The sequence below is a fragment of the Gossypium hirsutum genome, chromosome D04 (assembly GCF_007990345.1).
Source record: "Gossypium hirsutum isolate 1008001.06 chromosome D04, Gossypium_hirsutum_v2.1, whole genome shotgun sequence".
Taxonomy (NCBI): Eukaryota; Viridiplantae; Streptophyta; class Magnoliopsida; order Malvales; family Malvaceae; genus Gossypium; species Gossypium hirsutum.
The window spans coordinates 11555595-11581480 of NC_053440.1; the positions used below are offsets into that span (position 1 = coordinate 11555595).

The following is a 25886-nucleotide window of genomic DNA, read 5'->3' on the forward strand; positions in this document are numbered from 1 at the left end:
AATTAAACTGTAGGTCAACATAGAAGCCCATGTGGCATGCCACATAAGCGCACGACGTCATATATGATGTCATCTATTTAACTTTTTTTTTTCATTTTGTTTCCATTTTCTTTCTTCTTTCCTCTTTCTCTCTTACCCTCTAACTATTGATTCTAGCCATTTATTTATTTTATTAGGTTTTGACCGATTGACTCTGTGTTTATCTCTGATTCTTTTGTGAGTTTCCTTATTTTTTAAAACCCAATTTCAAAAACTAATTAGAAATTAAAATAAACCAACAAAATAAATAAAATTTGATCACTAAATAATTGAAAACCCAGTAATAGAAACTAAATTAAAGTGGGCTGATTTCTGAAAAAATCGTAACAGAATAAAAATATTCAGGGCACAAAACCAAAAACTCCCAAACGTTGAGGGTTTTTTTTACAATTATGCCAGAAAAAGAGGGGCCAAAAGTTATTGAGCAAGGGGCGTAGATCTCGAAAAGTTATTCGAAATCAAAAAAAAATTCGTCTCAATCGGACAACCGAGCCAAAAGTTATGGCCTTTCAAAGTTTTTCAAGCTAAAAACACTGTTCATGCCACGTCAGCAAAAATCGCGTCCTAGAAGGCGCGATTTCTTTCCACGTCAGCAAATCGCGCTGACGTAGACACGATGTCTGAATAATCAAAAAGTCGGCCCATTTCGATAAATTTTTTTAAAAAATGGCTTTCATTAGTGATTCTCTCGAAAAAAAAACCACAATAAAATAGAAAAAGAGGTTGCCAGCTCATAACACAATTCCAATTCCAATTCCAGAAATAAAACAAAGGTTTAGGCTTATACAGTCATACTTACAGCTAATACTCACTTACTTTCATTCTCAAAATCACTTTTTTCCTTAGCCAACTTTAAAGAATTTCCATAATTTTCTCTCTTTCTTTGTTCTCTGTTCAAATGTAGTAACGATTGAATCGAGGAGGAAAAAGAAGATCTTAATTGCTTAAAAAACTCTTTGTTTTTTTTTCTAATTGGAGTTAAGTTTGACAGACGGTTGTGCGTAGATTCGGGGTGCAACCTAAGTCCGATGGCTACAACTTTCAGTCCGGGTCGGAGCCCGGGGGGTTCGAGGCTTCAGTTAGGAGCAGGCAGTGGAGTGTCGAGGCTTAGATCTTCGTCGCTTAAGAAGCCACCGGAGCCGTTGCGTCGTGCGGTGGCAGATTGTCTTTCGTCTTCTTCGCCGGCGGCGGTGGCTGGAGGAGTTAGCTCGCATCACCAAGGGGGTCCTTTGGTTTTTACTGAAGCTTCGAGGACGCTTCGGGTTCGTAATTTTGGTTGGATTTAATTTTTGTTTGTTTGTTTGTTTGATTATTAGATCTCGAATATTTATTGTTTATCTTTGTCTCCTATATACTTCGGATTTTTTGAATGCTGTGTGTTGAACAATAAAAGGAAATATATATATATATATAAAATTCTTTTTAACGCTTATTTAGGTGGCAAAGCATTTAGGAAATTTGATTTGTTATATGAAGCTAGAGATTTTATGTGGTTGAAAAATGGTTATATATTAGTGAAAATTGTGATTTTTCTTCGTAGCTTTGCCTTCGTCGTTCTTTAATTGGCTGGAAATCATATTTGATTAAGAATGAGAATGACCAAATTACTGAAATGTTGCGTTTATAACTAACAGTTGCATTTTGTTATATGCATAAGTTGAACTTGAAATTTGAGTTCTTTTGTAATTTGCTTTTTGCTTTGAGGAATCACAAAGCAGGTAGTCAAAGTAATATCTTGACAGTGTTTCGGCTGAGCAAGTAATTGTTTCTTAGCATTGCTTTACTTACAGTTACAGACTACTTTAATTAATTAAGAATCAACATTAAGTAGAATCTTTATATCTCTATTTTCTAATATAATTTAATTGCAAGTGCCTGTTGCTTAGTCAAAAACTAAGCTGAGTCTACTATGATCTGAGATGAGAGTTCACTTACAATGTGTAGAGGTAGGAAACGGAATTTCATAATCTCGTATTGGAACAATGGTAAAGTCCCCCTCCCCCTGTTCCAGGGTTCCAAATGTAACCCTGAATTTGCTTTCCTTATTTGAGTCCAACTTGAATCGGCATTGTTATTGTTAAAACACAAGGCTGCTACTGAAGCAAATCTCAGTTCACAATATTACACGTAAATGTTGAGAATTTCTTTTTAGAAATATGCACTACATATTGGTATTAGAAGTTCCTTTTGCTTCACATGTGGAGTTTATATGTGAATCTTATGGTATCTTAACGTCATATTTTTTGGAATGTTGATTGAGTGTATGTATATTTCAGTATTTCAGTATTAGGACTTCCTTTTTACCTCAACTTTGGAATTGGTATTTGAACTTATAATATCAGAATGTCTTATATTTAACAATGACAGGACTATCTGGCAGCTCCCTCAACAACTGACCAGGCTTATATCGTTACTTTAGAGCATACAATTGCAGAGAGAGAACGCAGGTAATTCTTTATCTATTACATTACCTCTGTTATTTTATGCCATTTGTCATTCTAATTTATCCCCATTAACCAACTATTCTGCTAAATGATCATATGGTGCCATTATTATTTTTATCCCAGAGAGGATTGTTTATACTTTGAATAGCATACTTTGAACCTCAAAGAGTTTCTGAAAGCAATGAGGTTGTTGACATGTATGGGTGGTAAATAGATTGGAGATATGTTTTAAGGATTTATAGGTAATGCATATTGCTGATTAATGATAGTTTGGTAGTAACTTAAATAGTTCGCACTGATAGAAGGCTTAAAGAGATGGGATTGTTGACATGTATGGTGGAAAAGATGTTGGAGATGTAGATTTTAAGGATTTATAGGTAATGCCTATTGGTAATTAACAATAGTTTGGTGGTAACTTAAATAGTTTGCACCAATAAAAGGCTTAAAAGAATTTTTCTTGATGTGTTGACTGACTATTGAAGGCTTCTGATGCTTCTTGCATATGAGTGTTGACACTGAATTTATGCATTGAGTTTTAGCTGAACATGTCTTGTATGTAATTTATTCTAGAAACACCAATGAATCATGTTTGGATGAAGTATTTGGAAATTTCTTGGAAATGGCCTCAGAAGAATATACTATTTATTCCCATATAATTAAACAACTGAATTGCATATAAATTGAAAAGAAAAGAAAAACATAGAAATAAGAAATGGTACACTATTGTTGTGCTCATTGTTCTCAGGTGCATAATTGTTTCACATTTGATTCCTGATTTGATTATTATTGCTTGTCATGCATAATTACTTACCTTTTCCTTGTAATTTGAGCATTATTCTTGGTGCAGTGTTTGTCTCTCTTTGCTGCTAATCTGAATATAATTTGTGACAGCCCAGCTGTGGTGGGAAGATGCGTGGCACTCCTAAAGCGGTACCTTTTAAGGTATGTTATTCTTGCTGTGAGCTTGTGTTTTCACTACATTTTATTTGTTGTAGAACAGGAAAGTGTTGGACTGTTTGTTTTGGCATATGATATTGATATGTGTACCAGAATTGACACCTACCAGGTGCTCATAAAATTAGGTTAGTCACTTTGTAAATTAGGACCTGCTGTGGTTTCTATCCAGTTTCAGACTGACTGCAAATATTTATAAAGACCGAGGTTCTTAGATTTGTAGATTCTATTTTATATTGTTCTTTTGATTTTAGGATTTCGTTGTGTGTTCTATTGGCTGCAGATATAAGCCCAGTGAGGAGACGCTGCTGCAAATAGATCAGTTTTGTGTAAACTTAATTGCTGAATGTGACATTAGTCTAAATCGACGGTTGCCACCTTGGTCTCGATCACTAAATCAACAATCTATTTCATCAATATCAACATCATCTGCAAGTGCTTCGCCTTTGTTGCCTGTATCTAGTTTTGCTTCTGCGGCACTTGTAAAATCGTTAAGTTATGTGAGGTCCCTATTGGCTAAACATATTCCAAAGCGGTCATTCCAGCCTGCAGCCTTTGCTGGAGCTACCTTGGCTTCAAGACAGTCGCTTCCTACACTTTCATCTTTGTTGAGTAGATCTTTCAATTCCCAGCTATGCCCTGTGAACGGTGGAGAATCTTCAGAGAAGAAAGATGCTACAAATTTATCTGTTTCAAACTTGTCGAACGTTGAGGAAGCTGATGGAATAGAGAATCCTGAATATCTTGCACATGATGTCCTGAAATGGCGCTGGCTTGGGGATCATCAGTCGTCATTATTGTATTCTGAAAGGTAATTGATTTTGTGCATACCTCTATTGCTGAAATAGTTCGTTTTGGCATTATTTTCTCCCCCTATAAGTCACTAGTATGTTTTAGCTATTGATATTTGTTCTTTCTTGTGTTCCTTTGCTTCTAAGACAAATTTAACGCTTGAAAAGTCTGTATCAAAAAACAGCGATCGGTCCGCGAATATTCAAGACATGAGAACACATAATTTTGTAGAAGTAGGAGCTGCTGCTTTACTTGTTGGAGACATGGAAGCTAAAATGAAGGGTCAACCATGGAAATATTTTGGCACAGCTGATATGCCTTATCTTGATCAACTCTTACAGCCCTCATCAGTCACAACAATTACCAATTCTGCTGCAGCTCACTCCCACTTGAGAGCAATAACAGCATTAAAACGCAGTAAAGGAGGACCTCGTCAAATATGGCATGCTCTTCACTTCTCTCAAATTATTGTTGTGACAGCTTTATTTTTAGTCTCACTTACCATTATATTATTCACACCATGCATATGGATCCTTTCAATTTTTATCAGTATGACTGATATGGTTGTGTTGTGCCAAACGTAACTTTGTTGCATTTCAATGGCTGGTAAAGGTGGTAAATGGGTAGCTTTAATGCAGTGGTTTCAAGAGACCAGATTTTCAAGTTAAATGTTAAAGAGTTTTCTAGCTGTCAATAAACCTTTTTCTATACCTAACTGTATTATGACTGTTTTTGCTGGGGTTTGGTCAATTTGGTTAAGTTGAATAGCCTGAGACATAGCGAATTAGTTATGCATATTTTAAGTCTTAACTTTGAATTCTTGCATTTGATATTTCTGCAGGGATGATTCTCCAGCAAGCATGTTTCGCCCACGTGCCCGGCCACTTTTCCAGTACCGTCATTACAGGTGTGCAATTTGACATCCTTCAGTTGGTGGTGGTTGTATTTATTTTGAAAGTTCAATTCACAACATTGATGAGTTGCAAAGTGAAAAGTTTTGGGATGAGCTTTCTGAAATAAGCTTTCCATTAGCTCCAACTACACAAAACATTACCTAATTACACAAATTATTACAACTTTTGTAATGTTTAATTACAGAAAATATTACCTAATTACACAAAGCGTTGCTCTATTTCAAAACTATTAGAACTTCCGTAATATTTTGTGTAATGTTTTGTGTAACAGTAGAGCTCATGGAAAGCTCATATTGAGGAGTTCTTTTTAGAGGTTTCCAGCATATGTTTATTTTGTTTCCTCATAGAATATGTTTGTGTGCTTTAGTGAACAACAACCTCTGCAATTAAATCCTGCTGAGGTATCCGAGGTTATTGCTGCTGTCTGCTCTGAGACATCTTCCAGAAGTGCTAATACCTTGACAGTATCTTCTAGATTAAGTTATAACAGTGGAAAGCAGTCAATGGATGTGGCTGTGAGCGTCCTTATTAAGCTGGTCATTGACATGTATGTTTCTGTTTTTTTCTTTTCTTGGACCTCTTTTGTCCTTTTTTTTGGCCATACATTTAACCATCTCTCTCTCTCATGCCCTGCTTATAGACACATTATTAATGCTACAATAGTTGTTCCAGTTACTTTCTGCATATTAGATCTGGTTGGTTGATGGTGCTGATTTTAGCCTGAGGTGCATAAGTTATGTCAAAACCATCCCTGTTTGGAGGGTGAAAAACTTGTTTTTCTTTTATCCTGCAATCACAAACGCATGGTATTATGATGCACTTGGAATTTTTCACTAAATCGATGCTATTTAACAATATTTTTCTGTAAAATAATCATTTAGATGTTAACTGGGGTAAACATCCTCTCCAGTACGTAAAATATAGTGATTTCTCTATTTTGTTGAAAGATGATTCACCTTAAAATTAATCTATGGTTCAAATTTAATTTAATGATTTTAAATTGAATATGAAGATAAATGAAAATTAATTGAAAAAGACAATACTATTTGAAGAAATATTAACCCAAGATTTAGTTGAAAGCGCAATAATCACCTTTGGATAAGTAGTGGAAATCTCCGGTACTTTTAAATGTATTGTTGAGTTTTCTTTCCCAGAAATCTGATCCATTACAAGAGTAGGTTATTATAAGTATCACCAAGGGGTTGGTCCTGAATTTCAATTTTTATAAATCTTTCTTTTTTTCCTTTCTATTCATTTAAATATGGGGGTGGATGAGTAAAATAGCAGACTGCTTAAAGTGAATAAGTAAAAAAACTTTAGTGATTGATTTTGTTTCATTTTCTTCCTATGCTTGTTTTTATCTTTTAAGTTTCTATCTGGTGACTAGTATGGAGGCAGTTGTTGAAAATTCTGTTTTTAGGTATGTCTTGGATTCTGGAGTTGCTGCTCCCCTTACTCTGTCTATGCTTGAGGTTTGTGTCAATTACATTTTCAATTCTTTATTGTTTAAGCATTTGTAGAGCATCTCTTAGTTCTTACCTTTTTACTGTGAAATTTCTTGCAGGAAATGCTTAGTTCTCCAAGAGCAGCTTGTAGGGTGCGTGCTTTTGATTTAATTATAAACCTTGCAGTCCATGCTCACTTGTTGGAGCCAATGGTAAATGATGACAAATCTGCAATTGAAGAAGAGTATGCTCAAGAATTGCTTTTAAATAGTGAAGATCAGTTTACCATGCAAGGGATAAGAAAAATAGATTCTGCCAAGAAGTTGGGCAACTCCTCAGCCATTGATAAATTTGAATCTTGGATTTTAAACATTTTATATGAGATGCTTCTTCTTCTTGTTCAGGTACAGGCAGTCTTTGAACTGAATATTGTGTGCTTTGGCTGCTTGGATTTAATGAATGTCCCATCCATGCACCTTTTTTTTTATAAAAAAAAGAAAGAAAGAGAAAAAAATTACTATTACCATGCTTTTGTATTTATCCTCAGTATTCTTTATGGTCTCATGCCCTTAATACCTGTTGCAGACTGTAGAGAAGGAAGAATCTGTCTGGGCTTCTGCTCTAAGCTGCTTACTGTTTTTTGTCTGTGATAGAGGCAAAATCCGGAGAAATCGATTAAAAGGACTTGACATTAGGGTGAGTCAGTTTTCCCTGCCTATCTACCATATTGTTTTGCACCTTGAGTTAACCAATGAGAGTGTTCTCTGTGTTTGTGTGTGTATGAAAGTGGAGGAAATTTGGAAGTTCACTTGTGTGTAGTATATGTATTCCATATTTGAAAGCATCTTGTCCTGTAGAAGTGGCAGACTGGCAGTATCCTTAAACATAAAAATGAAAAAAATTGAAACACCCTAGTCGACTTATTGATCTTCCCAATTGATATTAAGGTTAGTATTTGGTACACTTGCAGTGTATTATTTTTATTCCACAAGCAGCCTTAAAAAATTTCCATGTGTCTTTTTTATAAATATTTATTTTATTTTAATATTTTACTATACCCCTATAGGACACTTGTTAACTCCCTGACCCTGCTTGTGGAGTCTAAAAACTCCGCCGGCAGTGTACCCAATATTATTCCTTGATATCATACCACTATTGCTTCTACCATGTTAAACTTCTGGGGCATGCTTTAGCTGAGCCAAGTTCCTCACAATATAGTTTAAACTCTTTTGGAAGAATTATCTTCTACCGCCTATCTATGCAATATGTAATCTTAGCATTAGAATTCCTCTGGATAATCTTGATGCCACTTTTTTCGGATCATGCATAAGCAATTTTTCTCTCTACATAGTGGTCTTGCATGACTGGAGGCTTGTAGGATTTGCTAGATATGTGATTCATTTCTATCTGTATGGGTTCTAAGAATATTGGGATGGGTATTTGGTATCTCTCACTGGGTAGAGAACCTCATGTCTTGATAAAAAATTGAACATGTTGAATGAGTTTATTGACCCTAGTCAGTTTCCACTTTTTCTTTTGCATTATGCACCCTCAGTTTGGAATGGATATTTGGTTTGCCTCATTGGAAACAGAATCAGTGTCATAAAAAGATTTAAGATGTTTTTTGGAATTGGTTAATGGTAAGTTTCACTTTCTTACCCCATTATGCTTCCTGTCCACAATGTCTCTCTCAAAACCATACTACTACTGTCTTCCAATCAAATTTGACTTAATATTTGGTTGGACATCCTTTTGAGGAAATTTTAAGACAGTTACAGTTGTCTGTTTAAAAGGTTTTAGCTTAACATATTGTAACTTAGTATTATTATGGCAATAAATCCGTCTCATTACGATCTCTTCATTTGTGTTTGTCTTTAGGTTGTCAAGGCACTTGTAGAGACTAGCCGGTTTAATTCCTGGGCTGAACTTGTTCACTGCAAGCTTATTTCTATCCTAACAAACATGTTTTATCAAGTACCTGATGAAGCTACTACATCCATCATAAGTGCTGCAAGCTTTCTTGTTGACCAGGTTGACCTGATTGATGGAATTGATTTCATCTTCATTGAGGTATGCTGATTAGTTTGATATGGTCATTTATAGAAATAAGATCGACTTGCAATGTGCTTGTTTACAAAGTTGTTGAACCTATGAAAGATTGATGATTGTCAAATCACTAATTCCATTATCCGTTTCCAGTACTTCACAAAATATGGAGGTCAATGAAATATGTATGGGTGGTCTTAAATCTTGATCCTTATTTATATTTCCTTTCATTGTATTAATGCTTTCTAAAACTTATCCATATTGATTGAGAAATGTTTTAACATGTATGTTTTCTCTTTTAAATTAACATGTGCAGTATTCATTGGCAACCACAAGAGAAGAAAGAAAACATCTATATTTGGTGCTGTTTGACTATGTTTTGCATCAAATAAATGAAACATGCATATTGACAGGAGCTTCTGAATATAGTCATGATGAGAGTCAGCCCATTGCTATGCTGCTTGCTTTGGCTGATGCACCTGAAGCTTTTTATATTTCAATTAAGCTGGGGGTGGAAGGCATTGGGGAGCTTTTGAGAAGATCAATTTCTGCTGCATTGTCTAGATACCCTAACAGTGAGCGATTAAATATGGTAATGTCTCATGAATATTTTTGCTATTTTCATTAAATATCATTTAATAGTGCAAATTTGGGAAAATTTTATAAGTATGATGAATTTTTAGGTTTAATTAAATGTTTTTAATGCTTTTTTTAATTGAAATTGATAGCTAATCAGGGGAGGGGGAGATCCTTTTTAGAATTATCATGTTAAATTCTGCCTCTGGCTCTCATCATCTCTACTTGCATTTTGCAGAGTTTTGATAAATTGATAATTGACCTTGTATTGCAAGTATGCTTTCCAATTATTTTTTGTTTTCCTTTGCAGCTGTTGGGAAATATTACGGAGAAATTGGATGCAATAATAAGTTCATTTACTCATTTGGACAAGGAGTTCTTGCATCTGAAACAGATAACTAAATCCAACAAGTTCATGGATGATATTGAGGGTTCATCTGTGCAAAATGGTGCTGGAATGAAAGTAAAGCTTGCTTGGACCATATTGCATTCTCTTCTTCATTCTGATAGAATCTCTTATCGCCAAAATGGATATATCTGGTTGGGAGATCTACTTATTGCTGAAATAAGTGAGTCAAGGAATGGGAGTATATGGTCTAATATCAAGAGCTTGCAGAATAAAATTGCTTATGCCGGTGCTCATGATTTCTGTGATCATTCTGGCATACCTTTGTCTATTTGGCTGATGTGTGGTCTTTTGAAGTCAAAAAACAACAATATTAGGTGGGGCTTCTTATTTGTTCTGGAAAGGCTTCTCATGCGGTGCAAGTTTTTGTTAGATGAGAGTGAAATGCAAAAGTCAAGCAATACAGATTTTAGCCCTGATCATAGTGATTCCCGACTTGAGAAAGCAAATGCGGTGATTGACATCATGAGCCGTGCTTTGTCCTTGGTAGCTATAAATGAAACGGACCGCATAAACATTTTAAAGGTATATAATTATAAATTGCTTGGAGAGCTTTAAAACCATCTTACAAAATTTTAGTGAGGTTTTTTTTTTTTTTTTTCAAATGATAAACAATGTTTAATGAAGGGTAAGAAGATCCATCTTGGATATTTGTTGGAGTAAAATGCCCCTCATGCTCTTCTCTTTTATCTTTGATCAAAATCCTGATTGATTAGCTGGTTTTATTGTTAACTTCACTCTCACAAAATTTTAATGATTTTCACCATTATTTATGTATTGTGATTTATATGTAATACCATTTCCTCTTTAGCATCTTTAAGAGTCACTATTCTCATCTCTTTGGTGAACAGATGTGTGACATTCTATTCTCTCAATTGTGCTTGAAAGTTCCCCATTCAACTGTGATGCCATTTGGTGAAGGAGTAAAACAACCTAAAGTTCTCACCCGCACAGATGAAATTAGAAATACTAGTACTTCTGAGCGCTTACCTAAACAAGCAAGCTGTAGTTGGGACGAATTAATGGAAGAAACTGATAGCAAATCTGGCTACCACGGTAGTTCTCCAATACATGAGATAGCTTCTATGGCCGCATCACTACTCCAAGGACAAGCCATTGTGCCAATGCAATTAGTTGCACGTGTACCAGCTGCTTTGTTATATTGGCCTTTGATTCAACTTGCAGGTGCTGCAACTGACAACATTGCTCTAGGTGTTGCTGTTGGAAGTAAAGGAAGAGGGAACATACCTGGTGCTACTTCTGATATTCGGGCCACCCTTCTTTTACTTCTAATTGGTAAATGTACTGCAGATCCTAAAGCTTTTCAGGATGTTGGTGGAGAAGATTTTTTCAGGTAAACTCTATTTCTTTGCTCGTAAGAGTGAACTGACAGAAGCTTACCTGATGGCATGCCAGAATTATGCATTCTTTTTTGTTCTTTCTTTCAGGGCACTTTTGGAAGATACTGATTCCAGGGTGGCATATTACTCTTCAGCTTTCCTATTGAAGGTAAGAAAGCTGTATTTTGTGTCCCCATGTATTTCTTATTTTCTTTCTGTTCCTCTTATTTTCCCTCCCACTCGTGGTTATGCTTTTGCACTAAACTGTTCAAGTATGGGAACCTCGCAGAGAATGATGACCGAAAAACCAGAAAAGTACCAACACATGCTACAGAAGCTTGTTTTTAAAGCTCAACAGGTAAGTGAGTCCTCTATTCAGTATAAGTCACTTTATCACAATTAAAAAGCACTTACGTTTGAGAATGTATTCTGCATGAATATGGAAGGTTAGTTTGGTTTCAAATTCCCTATAATGGCATGTTCCACTGGAAAGAAACACTTCCATTACATTTTCCTTGTCTAATTAATTTCAAATTCGATTAAACCTTACGTAAGAAACAATATTTTTGCCAACTACATTTCTACTTGAATCAGTTTTCTTGTTATGTGTATAGATTATGTTGGGGTCAGCCAATCCCTGTGCCAGTCGTTGGTTTGTTTTTGCTGTACTTTTTGTTAGATAACATGACTGCAACATATAGTTCGCTTATGTTCCAGTTGAACATTTTATTAGTGTCCATTTCTTGAAGTGCTGATAGGAAAGGTTGATTATTTATTTTATCCATTGTTTTCTGTATGCGGTTTACATGCTTTATTGTAACAACTATTAAGTTATCTGTTACTGAAGTCTTTATTCTGTGTGCCTAATCTACAGAGTAACAATGAAAAGCTGCTTGAGAATCCATATCTTCAGATGTGCGGGATATTTCAGCTGTCAAATGATCTTTAAGCTCAGTCGTAGTTGATGATTCTTTGCCAATTTTAATACACATTCCTGCATACTGCAGTGTTCATTAACCCAACATTCCTTACATTTGGCCTGATTTTTCGAGTCCATTGTTGATGCATGTGATTCTGTAACCTGCATAAGACTGTCTGAAATCATAAGGTAGTTCAAAACTTAAAAGAGCAAAATTTTCGAATTTAGGCTAATTGTGAGAAATTCCAAGACTGGCTCCCTTACAATTAAAGTTACAAGCTGTGATCAGATGTCAGAAAGTCTTCGTACACTGCTCCATGTGCTCCTAGATCTGCTATAAAAGTAGAGAAGGTGAGACTTTTAGTGCCTACTTTATTTCCATCTACGAGTTGAGACACTATTTAATGCACTTTTAGACTTTGTAGGTAATATAATGATTGGTGCTAATTTTGAGACCGTAAAATTGCAGGAATTCCCGGAAAAAAAATGGAGTGACTGGAGCTATTAGTTTCATGGCATTGAACACATCTACAGGTATTACCATCTAAGTTTAGTCACTATAAAGTTGTCCATTCATTCATATTCATTCATTTATTTAGTAAGTTTGAGTCAAACAATGCCTTTCCGTCATCATACAGTTATTGCTAAAATATTTAAACCATCCTTTTCTTCCTGCTCCTTAACTTTGGATTTTAGATCAATAGTTGTTTCTCAATTATTTGGAATATCGGAAATAAAAATTTGAAGGCTAGTTCATTTTCAAGTCACTTGAAATAATCCCTGAAATGCACCCTGTGTTGGTTGCTCATTGTAATAATATATATTGATTCATTTTGAACAGTTATTCATGTACTTGACACAAAGCCGAAGAATTTCTGGGCAACTAGAAGAAACTCCTCCTGGTTCATAGTTAGATTATGCATGGCCTTCCTTTTTAACTTCATATGGTTCATGGTTGGCTACTTTTTGAAGGCCATCCTTAGTGATAAAAGAAAACCTCGACTTAACTCAGGAAGGCCTGTCAGCGGACGAAGGATACTTAATTTCCGTTAGATATAGGACTGAATTTCGACCTTGAACGCTATCCCAGTTGTAGTGAAGGTATCACCTTGGATGTCTGTTTTTAAGGTGCATCTCCATAGTATACCTGTTAAGTGTTTTACATAATTTTGACAATGTAAATATGTGAATTTGGCACTTATTGTAAAATTTGTTCTGGGAATTTTGCTTCATGTATAAGTTTTGATTGTTCCATTCTATGAGTTGTTTGTATAATAATCTTCACTGCAAATCATTTGTGCAAAATATTTCCCTAATCTCTTTGAAGAATTTTTAAATTCCTGCATTCTCATCCATCATTTTCATTATTTATTTGTTAAATTATGTGGAATTGTATGTTGGTGTAAAAGAAACTCGAAAATGGTATTAATGGAAATTTGTTTAAATGCTGTCAGGTTATACTCAAGGGTGTGTTAAATTGGCTATTATTGGCATTAATAGTACTAGATTTTGATTTTGACATGAAACTTCTTTTCTTTATTATTTTAAGAAATAACATATTAAAAAGAATTATAATTTTAAAAATTAAAAACTTAGAATTTATTTGAATTTGAAGTAACCATGGATAGTTTCCTTAAAAACATTATTAAATTATAAAATGGAATAATACTTGGTAGGTAAAATATTAAAAAAAGATGTGTGGTAATTTTTTAAAATTGTTTGTAGAATAAAAAAAATGCACTGGTAATACACTATATGGATTATTATTTAATATATTAACAATCATGTTTGAGTAATTGTCATGTATCTTATTTTAATTTTAATCTTTTAAAATATTAATTAAAGACACTTTTTCATAATAAAAAATTCTGTCAAATTATTTTTAATTAACATGTAAAAATTAAATTTTCAAAAGATTTGAGTTTTTTAATGATTTACCAGACAAGTTAAAGTCCATATAAATCAACCTTGCGACAAATGATAATTTTTATTTTTAATTTTTTGAGAATAACAAATGATAAATCTAAAACAATCCTAAAACTAACATGAAAACTTTTATTTTTGGTTAAAGTATACCATAAACTTTTTCATAAATTTGAATTTCTCTCAATATTTTTATTTTTAAAAATTTAAACCTGTTAAAATTATTTTGTTAAATTCAAATTTATTACATCATTTGTTTTAGTTACAATACTACAAAAATTTTCTTAGCTCAAAATTTTGCATTAATAAATTTAAAAAATGTAACAGTAGACTTGAATTTTGAAATCTAAGAAGTAGAAAAATTAAATTCCTGAAATAAAAATATAAAGACAAAATTCTAAATTTATAAAAAGTATATTTAATTACTTTTTTTTTTTTTACAAGCAAGAACTTATCCTAGTGAAATCGAGGAAAATAAAAACCACGAGAGAATCTGCACTTTGAACCTTCTTAATGTCAGTGACCATTTTCCAACCATATACCTCTTCTTTTTTCCCCTCAAAAACTAGAGTAACCCAACAATTGAAATAACCTCTTCTGTGTTTTTCCCCTCAAAAACCAAGAGTAATGGAACAAGCAAAATATCATCATTTAATTCTTGTAGCTTCTAAATGGTACTTGTCCAAATCAGCATCAAGATCTTCTGCAGTTAATTTCTTACCAATTGGTCCATCTCGTTCATGTTCATGTTCATGTCCACGTCCTCGACCAAATCTGCGAACCCATCCCCTTCCAACACCAATCTTTTCTAGATCCCTGTCCCAAGGAACAAACAACATCATGTTTTAGTCTTAACTTAAACAGTATTGGCATACCCTTGCCCAGTTGCCCATGTCCAACTATCATATTTGACTACGAATAACCAAATATGAGTATCAAAATATGAGTCTTCAAGGACTCTTCAAATATAAAGAACAACTTAGTAACAAATTAAATATATACTTACCCATATTCAACATTCACCCAAATCCAAATCCAAATCCGAACAACATATCATGAAAGCGAGTTTTCCATGAAAATTTCCATTTTTTTGCCAAAACCATCTTTTAGTGCCCATCTCGTCTCTCTGGTTTATTACCTACCATGTTATCTGGCATTCCAAACTTTTCATTTTTCTTAAAATACTTGCATCTAATACCAATATCCAAAACATACTCAAACATGGGTATGGGGGAACAATCCTACAAATACATGGAAAACAACTGACCATATTTCTATCATACACATTCTTGTATCCAACACTCACTCTCGAGTCTGAATAAGATAGGTTGCCTAAGTTAGCACATGGACCAAACAGAACATTCAAGGTACAATTAAGTAGATTCAAGATACCAAGTTAATTGATGAAAAGCAAGACGTATGATGATGATTATCATGCAAATAGCTACAAAAAACCCTTGCAAACCAGACCTTCTAGAGGCCATATTTGGTGCTCTCAGAATGCCACTTTTGGTCGGAGGGACGGACGCAGACATAACCACATTAGCTCCCACAAGTTCAATTGTCATTGGTTTTCCATCAAGTTGAACATTGTTGTATCGCTTGATAGCTGCCAAAGCATCTGCCTGTTTGAAAAAGACAACTTCTGCAGTTCCCTAAAATAGATACTAAGCATTTTCAGCAGTAGAGAAAAAAAGATCGGGCAGGCTAGAGATCAGCAACTATGAAACATTTCAAAATGGCTTCAAACTTGAACAACAGTAGATACCTTTGATCTTCCACTCTTATCGTAATTAATTGAGTACCTCTTCAAGTCACCAACCTCAGAGAAAAGCACCTACAAATCAAAGAAGCCACTATGACAAAACCAGACAAATAACTATAAATCCTCTAATTTGCAACAAACAGAACAACAACAAAGGTAAACCTTGTTCTCAAAAAGCTGGTTGGGAAGAAAAATAAGCCGCAGGATAGAGTACTTTGCGGAGAGAAGTTTCTAGCAGTATTTCCACTCAAATATGCATAGATAGACCATAAAAAATGGTTTCAATCAATTCAAATTCATATTATCATAAGTCATCTCCTAATCTCAACTCCCATATTCCTCGTTCTGCAGCACCATTTTTATCTTAACTAGCAAACAAACTTCTGAAAGAAGACTGCCAACTGTTCCTTGTACCAGAATAACATTAGAGGAAAGATAATAAAAGAAAGCATAATACATTCAAAAGACAATTGAAGTTTCTAGCAATGTTTCCAGTAAATTAAGAATGGACAGTTTCAAGGAATTCAAATTCATATTTTTGCAACCATCTCCACAAACCTGCCATATAACTGAGTCCCAATGCATTACTACACTGAACTGTCAGAAATCACTAACACCACCTACATTACTCAGACTTAAAAGCAAGCGTTGGATACAAATATATATCAGAAAAAGCATTGAAGCTTCTAGCCATATTTCCACTAAAATATGCATCGATAGTCTTTAACTGAGTTTCCATGAATTTAAATTTATATTTATCATAACTATCTTCACAATCTCAAGCACCATACAAGCCAGTCCCCCTGCATTACTTAACCAAACCATCTCAGATTGCAACAAACAACTAAACTGAAATATTAGTATCATAACTAGCAACTTTCACACCCCACTTTCCTTCTGCCCGAACCATACTAGGGAAGTGCTAAAAAAATACTTCGATCGCTTCATGATCACCTTTATTACAAATTCCACATCACCATGCAACATTGACCTCTACTATTTTTCACAATAAAAACTACTAATCCACATCCAATGATCCTGAATCATATTGTTCTAACAACTAAACTCACAAATCCACAATCACGTTTAACAAAAACATGTTTTCAAGATAACTCATCAGGCCTCCATCACCTAGTAGTCAGACTCCATAGACAAACACCCATATTACAGATTCTCCATCACATGCAATATGAACCTCTATATAATTTCTCAACAACCAAAACAACTACTCTGTTCCGATGATAGCCTAAATCATATTCTTTTAGCAACTAAACACATCAATCCACATTTTTCTTTAGCCAACAACGCATCGCAATTGGAATAAGTATAAGAACATACTAATAATAAGCAAACAAACAATTGAAAAAAGGAAAGAAAAAACAACCTTAATATCCTCATTAGAAACACCGTAATCCAAGTTCGATATATATAGCTTCGCCTCCACATCCAGTGCTCCACTCGAAACCAACTGTCCCTGCCATGCGGGCACCTCCAATTGCATCTGCAGTTGCAGCATTGCTCGCGCGTGAAGAGCACGCGTTAGCAAGCGCGTATAGACTTAACAGTTAAATAAACTTTCATAAATTAGAAGTTAAAACAAGAATGCGTGTGTCTGCGTGTGCGTGCGTGCGTGCGTGAGAGAGAGAGAGAGAGAGAGAGAGAGAGAGAGAGAGAGAGCAAGCATCCCAATATCCAAATAACTAGTTATTTATCAAAGATGTTATCGCAAAATTCACTAAAAAGCTTACATTTTCAATTTCCATCAACGGAATAGATGTAGTAGATGTTGTTTATTTATTGAAAAATAATAATTAAAACTACATATTTTATTTGTTTTTGTCATTGGAGCGTAGGAACTTACTGGTCTGACTGGGTACGGGTTGATTCTTGGCTGGTCGCGGATGGGGCCACGACGATCAGGTCCCGGGGCGGGGGCACGTGGCTTGCGTCGGGAATCACGAGAATGCCCTTCGGATCTGCTTTTATTTCGGATGATGTCGTCGAGAGACATGTCCAGTGAACCGGACATTTTCAGAATTACACGCTGGTTTTGGCTTCTGGGAAATGCTGTTTAGGGTTTGTCGAGGTTTTTTAAGAGTGGAAGCCAGAAGAGTGAAGAGTGAAGAGTGAAGATTTATGGAGGGGGTGTAGAGAGTGAAGGCAGCCTGAATAGGGTTTTAGGGAGGCACCAAAATCTCGTCCACCCTCTGTTATTTTGGTGACACATGGAATTCAGTAGGCCTTCGGTTTGGGTCCCGCTGTTTTCCTTAGTGCAGCCTATTGGACTGAATTAAAGCAGCCTCTTTTTGGGCTACATTACCGATTCAGTTGGATTAAGAATACGTTGAGTATTAAGAGCACGTTTGGTTCGCTGTATTAGATTAGAAGTGTATTAGATTAAAGGTGTAATAGTAAATTAATTGTTTAGTTTAATGTAATGAAATATAGGCGTAATAGTAATATTATGTTTGGTTGAATGGAATAGAGGTGTAATAGCATAATGGAAAAAAACTAAAATAACTAGAATACCCTTAGCATAAATTTGTTTTGGTAAATGATTATTGTTATTGTTATTTAAATTTTAATAAGATTATTATTACAATAATAAATAATTTAATCATATTTAAACATAATTATTATTAAATATATTTTAATTAAAATATATAATTTAATAAAATTCTTAATAATTAGCAGAAATTTGTTTTGGTAAATTATTATTGTTAGTGTTATTGTTATTTTAATAAGATTATTAATATCAATAATAAATAATTTAATCATATTTAAACATAATTATTATTAAATATATTATAATTAAAATATATAATTTAATAAAATTCTTAATAATTAATATTCTTATATGAATTTACTCAAATCATAATATATGATACTCTAAAATATAAATTAACATAATTATTATTAAATATATTATAATTAAAATATATAATTTAATAAAATTCTTAATAATTAATATTCTTATATGAATTTACTCAAATCATAATATATGATACTGTAAAATATAAATTAACATAATTATTATTAAATATATTATAATTAAAATATATAATTATGAAGCAAAATTCATAATAATTAATATTCTTATATGAATTTACTCAAATCATAATATATGATACTATAAATGAAATTTTGAAATAATTAATATTAAATATATTTTAATTAAAATATATGATTTAATAAAAATTTAAAATAATTATAACTAATAAATTATATTTTATGAATTTGTATAATTTAAAAAAATAATTATTACATATAATTTAATAATAATATATAATTTCATAAAATTCTTGATAATAAATTTTCTTATATGAATTTATACAATTTAAAATAATTAATATTAAATATAATTTAATAGTGATATATAATTTCATAAAATTCTTAATAATAAAATGTTCTTATATGAATTTACTAAAATCAATATATAACTTGAGAATTATATTCTGCATAAACATAATTAACTTATATTAAGAAAATGTTAGATGAAAATGAAATTGTACATCATAATCTATATGTTATATAGTTTTACAACATCAAAAAGTTTGAACATTGATATTTAATGGTGAGAAAGAAATCTTCTGATCCATTCCAATCGGGCAACAAAAGGTAAACTAAAGAAAACGATCATTTGAGTTGGATGATCGGGAATTTTACTCAAAGCATCATACCGCTGATCGTCGGTTAAACCTTCAATTGACCATAAGGCTGAATATAAATTTGAAGCTTTCTCTTCCATCTTTTGATGTTCTTTTGACTTCTGCTGAACTACCACCTCCGAGGCAATACTCCTACTGATTTGATTGCCAACGGCCTGGATTTTTTCCCCCAACAAAGTGGCAGCCTCATCAAATGAGGAAAACACATTATCACGAGCATCAGATTTCTTCTTTCTCTTGTTTAAAGATGAGGAACCCCCTTGGTCTCTATCTCCTCGCGGATCCGTACCAGAAACATCCATGTCGTCTAAAGAGACGTCAGCTTCGCAGTCATAGAATGTGTTTCTCTCTTCATTCATATCTGTAGTACGTACATCCTCAGCATGTATTTCTTCAAGAACATCAGCAGCTGTTTGAGCGTCTTTCCCAGTCGCTCGATCTCTTGCGTATATGGCAGTAAGCTAGTTGTAGTAAGGGAAAGAACGATGTCTGAACTGAGTGGCTTCTTTGTGACTCTAAAAAAAATGAGGAAATCATATTAGTTATAAGTTTTGTAAAAAAACAAATAAATACTTGAAATTCATTTTACCTTTACATAGGATTCCCAAACTGCATCTTCAGCAACAACGAGTTGCCTATGCTCGTCCCAACCAAAACCGCTGTTGTTTTGGCCGTTAAGCATGTCATAGACGACTGACCATTCCCTTTTTAGGCACCTAATCCGAGATTCAATATTTGGTTTCGCCTTCAACATTGCTTTTGGTAAAGCCTTTTCTAGCATTTTCTCTAGCTCGTTCAAATAACCGGCTTTGAACCCGGTATCAGCATTAAATGTTCCTACATTGTGCAAATCCACCATGCAAGAAACCAAGGCTGCATCTTCTTCTGGAACCCATTTTCTTTTGCTTCCTCGAGAAGCTTGAGAAGAAGCATGTGATTGTGGAACACCTGACATATTTATCTTAAGAAAAAAAACAAATTAACATTATTTACTATTTTGAATATCATGAATCAAAAGGTGAACAGTTTATAATATTATATCGTTAGTTCAATACTAAATTTAAATTTATAACACATGCTGAATGAAAAGATAATTAAATTATAATTCAACAAAGTTTAGTATAATACAGAATTTTAATCAAACACCACCAAAGTTTCATAAACTAGATACATAAAATAACATCAACAAATCAATTCAAACTCAATTTGTCCCTAGCATATACAAGTCTTTTCACATAATCCCGTTTTGCATAAAAATCTAAGGTATAGGACCAAATCATTGGTCTATAAGTATGTAGGCTAAGGTTGGCACCCATTCTAAATAAGAACCAAATCGCAATTCTACAGATTTCCAACCATATTGTCACTGCAATACCAATTCTTTTACGCCTCGCACTTTGTGCAATTAAAGGCAGACGGGCCATTACTGCAATATATTAATGTGTTCCATATTGTCAAATCTCAGTAAAAGGGTCACATTTCTCCAATCATAATTTCAATAACAGTAAAATAAAATTAAATAATTTAATTACCGAAGAACTTACAGTGATTGTGTGAAAAGAAGACGATCAACTGTGGGTGGAGGAAGCAATCAAATAAGCCACTTCAATAGGAAGCAATATCACACTATCAAAGAAAAATGAACAATACAAATTTAGAATCTTAACGAAGTAAAAAATAGAACTATAACATTAACATTAACAATGAATATTTGTTTTCTAATCAACAATGTTACCAAATACTTGTTTGTTACTCAAGTTGTTTTTTAATCAATCATAATAACAATTCAATATTTGTTTTGTAATCAAGTTGTTTACTTGATTATATCTAATAATCCAATTTTAATATATTGAATATTTGTTGTTTAATCAAGTTGTTTACTTGATTATATGTAATATTATTAAAATAAAATTTTTAATTTTAATTATTTAAAAATATTTTTAATTAATGCGTTGTATATGAATATACACATTTAATTAATTTTATTTTTAATAAAATAAAACTAATTTATTCCTTCAATTTTAATCACCTTACAATTTATTCATTGTTACAACTTATTTTTAATTTTAATTATTTAAACATGTTACATTCCTTCATAAAATTCATTTTAACTCACCAAATAGAAAATCACACCAAAAGCTTTTGTTATTAGGCTTGTGTATATACTTCTTGGCATAAATTGTGAGACAAAAATATTTGTTTAAACAAATCCAAGCACAATAACACCAAAAGCTCCTTCAGTTGGAAAGTATTTCTGAGGATTCAGTTACCACAGAAAGACAAACTGATCTGTTAACAAATTTTATCCCCACTCTTTGGTCAGGTAAGTGGTCTGACATTGGGGGTCGTCCCTATATGGAGGATACTCATATATGCATTGCAGACTTATCTAAGAATTTTGGTTGTGATTTAGTGAGTGAAGAAGCTATTTCTTTCTACGGTGTAAGTTCATAAACTATCCTTTTTTCTTCTATATATTGGCATGTTGAACTTTCCAATATCCCTGCCTCTAATACTATTTTCTTCTTATGTATTTGTGGTTATTTTAGATTACGGAGATAAATTAAACATTCTTGTTCAACTCTTTGATCTAGGAATAAACATGAGTTACTTTCACGCAACTGATGTAATTGGAAAGAGAAACGTGCTTTTGTCATCTCTAACAAATGACTCAAACTTGATTAGTTTAATCTTTTCAGCTTTGGAGCCATCAAACACTGCTGGTATTGTCTTCTTTATGGGTTATGTTCTTAGTTTAGCTGTATAGTCTACACAAAGCATGGATGTACAGAAGTGATGCATGATGAATTTGATGCAGAATTGTTAAAAGGGAAAAAAGAAGAAGATACAAGGCAGTATTGAACACTCTTGTTGGAGTCCTTTACTTATTTTCTATTTAAAAATGACCTCTAACTGAATAGCTATCTGTTAGATTAGAACTCATTCTTGCAGCCAAAACTAATGCACGGGAATCACATTAAATATACCATAAGAGAGAAATAGGCTCTCAGGAATTTGGCGATTGGCACATTGAAGGTATGAAAGAATCCGGTGAGAGAATTGGCCCCCTAAGTGCTGAACCAGAACTAAAAATGATAACACTGACTAAGGAAGATGAGTTTTTGATCATCGGTAGTGATGGAATATGATACGTTTTTTCCAGCCAAAATGCCATAGATTTCACAAGGCGGCGGCTCCAGGAGCACAATGATGTCAAATTATGTTGCAAAGAAATAGTTGAAGAAGCAATAAAAAGAGAAGCAACAGACAATTTGACCGTTGTTGTGGTGTGTTTTCACTTGGAGCCACCTCAACCTTCTGTCAGACAAAGCGGAAGAGTCAGGAGAAGCATTTCTGCTGAGGGGCTTCAGAGTCTTAAATGCCTCTTAGAAGGATAGAACTATATTACATTTTTTTACACTCAATACATGGTTGGTACACAAAGGATACAACTAGTTAATGATAAACTTTGGGGAGAATGAAAATATGTCCAAAATTGAACATAATGATGTGAAAATGAAGAGTGAAGGAGCTGTTAGAGCTAGAAGCAAAAAGGCATTGCTTGTAAAAAGTGAAGATGATGATGTGAAGGCGCTGAGATATAATCCACAAGTTTCACGAATTCAAACAGAAGAAAGAACAAAAGAATCAGCTAAGTTGTAAGTACTTATTCTATTTGTTTTGCTAGTCTTTTCATTCTCTTCAGAATGTTATTTGTGTTTTGTTTTCTAATTACAACTTTGTTACTATGTAATAGACGCAAATGTGATTCAAATTTAGAGAGTTATGAAGATAATGTGAATTTGATAAAGTTTGGAGGGTTTTCTAAGGAAGTAAAGATGTCTAAAGTCTTCAAGTACAATGAAGTGAACTCGAAAAATGAAGGAATAAGAAGAACTAGAACTCGAAAAATTATCAACTTTTTCCCATTTTCAAACACAGTTCATTGAGCCATACCAGATTGATATGAAACAATTTTCTCATTTGTAATAGCAAAATATGGGGCTTAAGCTTCATCAATGGAAGTAACATGGATTAGACCCATGAAAGTTGGGGTTTAAATCCTAATGTTTCTAAATACTTTAGGAGCTAAAGTATTCACATGGTTTATCGATGAATCAATTTCTAATTATAAAATTACTTCCCCCTTTTCCTTTCCCAGCAGCCACTGAATATCTATGCAAGCTGTAATTTAGAATCTTTAAATCAGAAACATCTCACTGAAGCTGGATAATCTTCCTAGCTTCCATTATTTCTCCCCAAATCAAGCGGATTTACATTCAAGTCTCTAATTCTTCTTGGTAAGCTTAAATTTAAAGGATAGTTAAAGTTTCTCTTTTTCTATTTATCCAAATCTCGTGAAAATAAAGTAAAATAAAAATAATCATATTGCTAAATCCAATAGATATTCCAGTAGGATTCTATTGATTCTAATTAAAATTTATTAAAATTTCAATTTCAGTAACCTCCTAATTCCATTTTGTAAAGAAATGATAAATTTCCAATTAAGAAAAAAGGAGCTGGAAATTATTAAGAGACAGAATTAGACTTACAGAAGGTTTCCATCGAAGAAGCATTTCCTGAAGGAAAGGAAAGGGAAAAAAATCAGTAACTAAGGTGGGTTATCCATTTTTTGAATCGAAGAAACAATAGAAATTATAAGAAATCGAAATAACAAAAGAAAGGAAGAGAATGAAACTACGAACGTAAAGCCATCATCCTTGAGCTCCCTTAAGAAAGTGCGGAGACCCCTCTCACGGATCGCCTGCAACGCACTCTTTACCACCGTTGTAAATTGTGTTGTAAAGAAAAAGAAAAGAAAAGGTTGTGAAGCAGCTAAACTGAAACAGAAGGAAAAAACAGAAGGAATGGCTAAGTTGTGAAGTAGCTAAACTGAAACAGAAGGAAGAAACAGAAGGAAAGGGGAAGCCAATCGGGAGGGTAAAATAGGGAGGGTAATCTGAAATAGCAGCTAAACTGAGCAAAAGGGTGGGATTACAAATCCGTGAATTTTGAGGATTAGATCAGTAATGTATTAGACCTGTAATAGGAATACCCTCAACCAAACAAAGTATTAAAAGGGATATTAAGTGGGGCCCACTGATTAGAGGTGTATTGGCTGCCAATACACCCAACCAAACAAGTTGTAAATTTGATTCAATTAATTATTAATCCAATGGATTTTTTATTTTGAATTTTTGAATTTTTAATGCGAAATGGTGGATTAATGATCTGATCCTAAAAGCATTGGTAAATAATAAAAAATCTAGTTTAATTTGTCATAATTTAATCGATGTATATTACAAAAAAAAATTGAAAAGTTACAGCCTGACAAATCTAATCGCAGTTTGCCCATCTGCATCATTCCCGAAGGAGGCTGATCAAATCTATAAAGACCATTTGCAATTGGTGACCTCTTATGGTCTATTCCTTAAATCATGGATGCTCCTAATCATAGTGAGAGGAGTGTTGATGGCATTCACATCCCCCAGTACATCCCAAGTCCCAAGCCAACTTCATCCCACCTGCAATACCCCATAATTCATCCTGTAAAGGTATACAGGAGCCAATAGTTCTGCTAAAACCAGCAATCCAATTTCTGTCACCCAGCTCCAATAGATTATAAATTGTTGAATTGTCAAGGGCAAGAATTATTATCTAATTCAACTAACTTTTCAGTTTTTATAAATTACGATACAGAATTTTGGCAAATTAAAGTAGTTTCCATAAATAAATAAAATAATATAAAAAAGAGAAAGAAGAACTTGTCCTCCCCTTCAATCCATGCACCAATCCCCTAAACTCTCATATAGCCTTGGTAAATCTTTCCATATAAATCACTTTGAGAGCATTACCCGTTAGAGTAATGGTTGAATTAGAGGATAAAATAAGGGAGAAAGCCATGTTTTGGGTCTTGAATAATAATTAGAATTAAATACAATGACTAATGAGTAAATTAACCAGAAATCTAAACACACACAAAAGTTCAAAACCCATTATATGATAGAATTTATGGATTGAATTGCAAAGAATTAGAAATATAAAGGGACTACTGCGAGAATTAACCAAACATGTATTTGAGCCGGCATATGTAATCAGTTTTAATTTAAGGTTTTGAAGAAATCCTTGGTCTTTTTTTATAGGGGCGGGGATGGAGTAATTAAGGGTGTATTCGATTTGGTTTGTGGACAAGTTTTTTATTTTTGAAATCTAAATCGAAATCTTATGGAATAATAATAATAATAATAGGGTTAAATGAATTAGTCTATATAGATATTGAAATGGTCAATTTATTATTTTATTAGGACTATTCCGATTTTTTTGGGTAAACTATGAAAATAGTTATTTTTGTTTGTCTCAAATTACATTTTAGTCACTTATGTTTGAAAATTTACGTTTTAGTCGCTTACGTTATCGTTTTGTTATGAAGTGGTCACTCTACCATTAAGCTCCGTTACCTCCCTAATGGTAGTCCTACATGGCAATCCAAATGGATTTTAAATGCCAACTTGGATGTCCTACGTGGTAATCTAAATTAAATTTATTTAATTAAAAGCCTGTTTTCATTCCAACAACCGGAGATCCAAGTTGGCATTTAAAACCCATTTGGGCTACCATGTAGGACTGCCGTTAGGGAGGTAACGGAGTTTAACGG

The 25886-nt window shown here is 33.4% G+C and overlaps 2 protein-coding genes and 1 long non-coding RNA gene across 5 annotated transcripts; 1 reads left to right on the top strand and 2 right to left on the bottom strand.

Annotated features, from left to right (window-relative positions):
* Positions 1 to 816: 816 nt before the first annotated feature.
* Positions 817 to 13129, top strand: LOC107926052 (uncharacterized). Of its 2 annotated transcripts, none has more exons than XM_016856823.2 (19): positions 817 to 1301; positions 2407 to 2486; positions 3375 to 3425; positions 3721 to 4248; positions 4414 to 4671; positions 5071 to 5136; positions 5511 to 5690; positions 6564 to 6615; positions 6708 to 6992; positions 7174 to 7284; positions 8467 to 8658; positions 8951 to 9226; positions 9521 to 10141; positions 10468 to 10970; positions 11065 to 11125; positions 11246 to 11314; positions 11831 to 12226; positions 12345 to 12409; positions 12717 to 13129. In XM_016856823.2, exons 1-17 carry the CDS (start codon positions 1068 to 1070, stop codon positions 11903 to 11905), a joined length of 3642 nt encoding a protein of 1213 aa, XP_016712312.1. In that variant the 5' UTR covers positions 817 to 1067; the 3' UTR covers positions 11906 to 12226; positions 12345 to 12409; positions 12717 to 13129. The 2 variants fall into 2 exon arrangements, with proteins under 2 accessions (XP_016712312.1, XP_040947901.1); XM_041091967.1 differs by having other exon boundaries at positions 5619 to 5690.
* On the bottom strand, positions 8151 to 24119 carry LOC107926054 (uncharacterized). The gene is made up of 3 exons (XR_001692111.2): positions 23938 to 24119; positions 23785 to 23811; positions 8151 to 8166 (listed from the first exon to the last, which is right to left on the bottom strand). It is a non-coding gene; the product is annotated as an uncharacterized lncRNA (long non-coding RNA).
* LOC107926053 (THO complex subunit 4A) lies at positions 14183 to 17825 on the bottom strand. 2 transcript variants are annotated; one of them, XM_016856824.2, is made up of 5 exons: positions 17425 to 17825; positions 16948 to 17064; positions 15567 to 15635; positions 15269 to 15453; positions 14183 to 14614 (listed from the first exon to the last, which is right to left on the bottom strand). In XM_016856824.2, exons 1-5 carry the CDS (start codon positions 17590 to 17592, stop codon positions 14446 to 14448), a joined length of 708 nt encoding a protein of 235 aa, XP_016712313.1. In that variant the 5' UTR covers positions 17593 to 17825; the 3' UTR covers positions 14183 to 14445. The 2 variants fall into 2 exon arrangements, with proteins under 2 accessions (XP_016712313.1, XP_016712314.1); XM_016856825.2 differs by having other exon boundaries at positions 16948 to 17120; positions 17425 to 17566.
* Positions 24120 to 25886: the final 1767 nt, after the last annotated feature.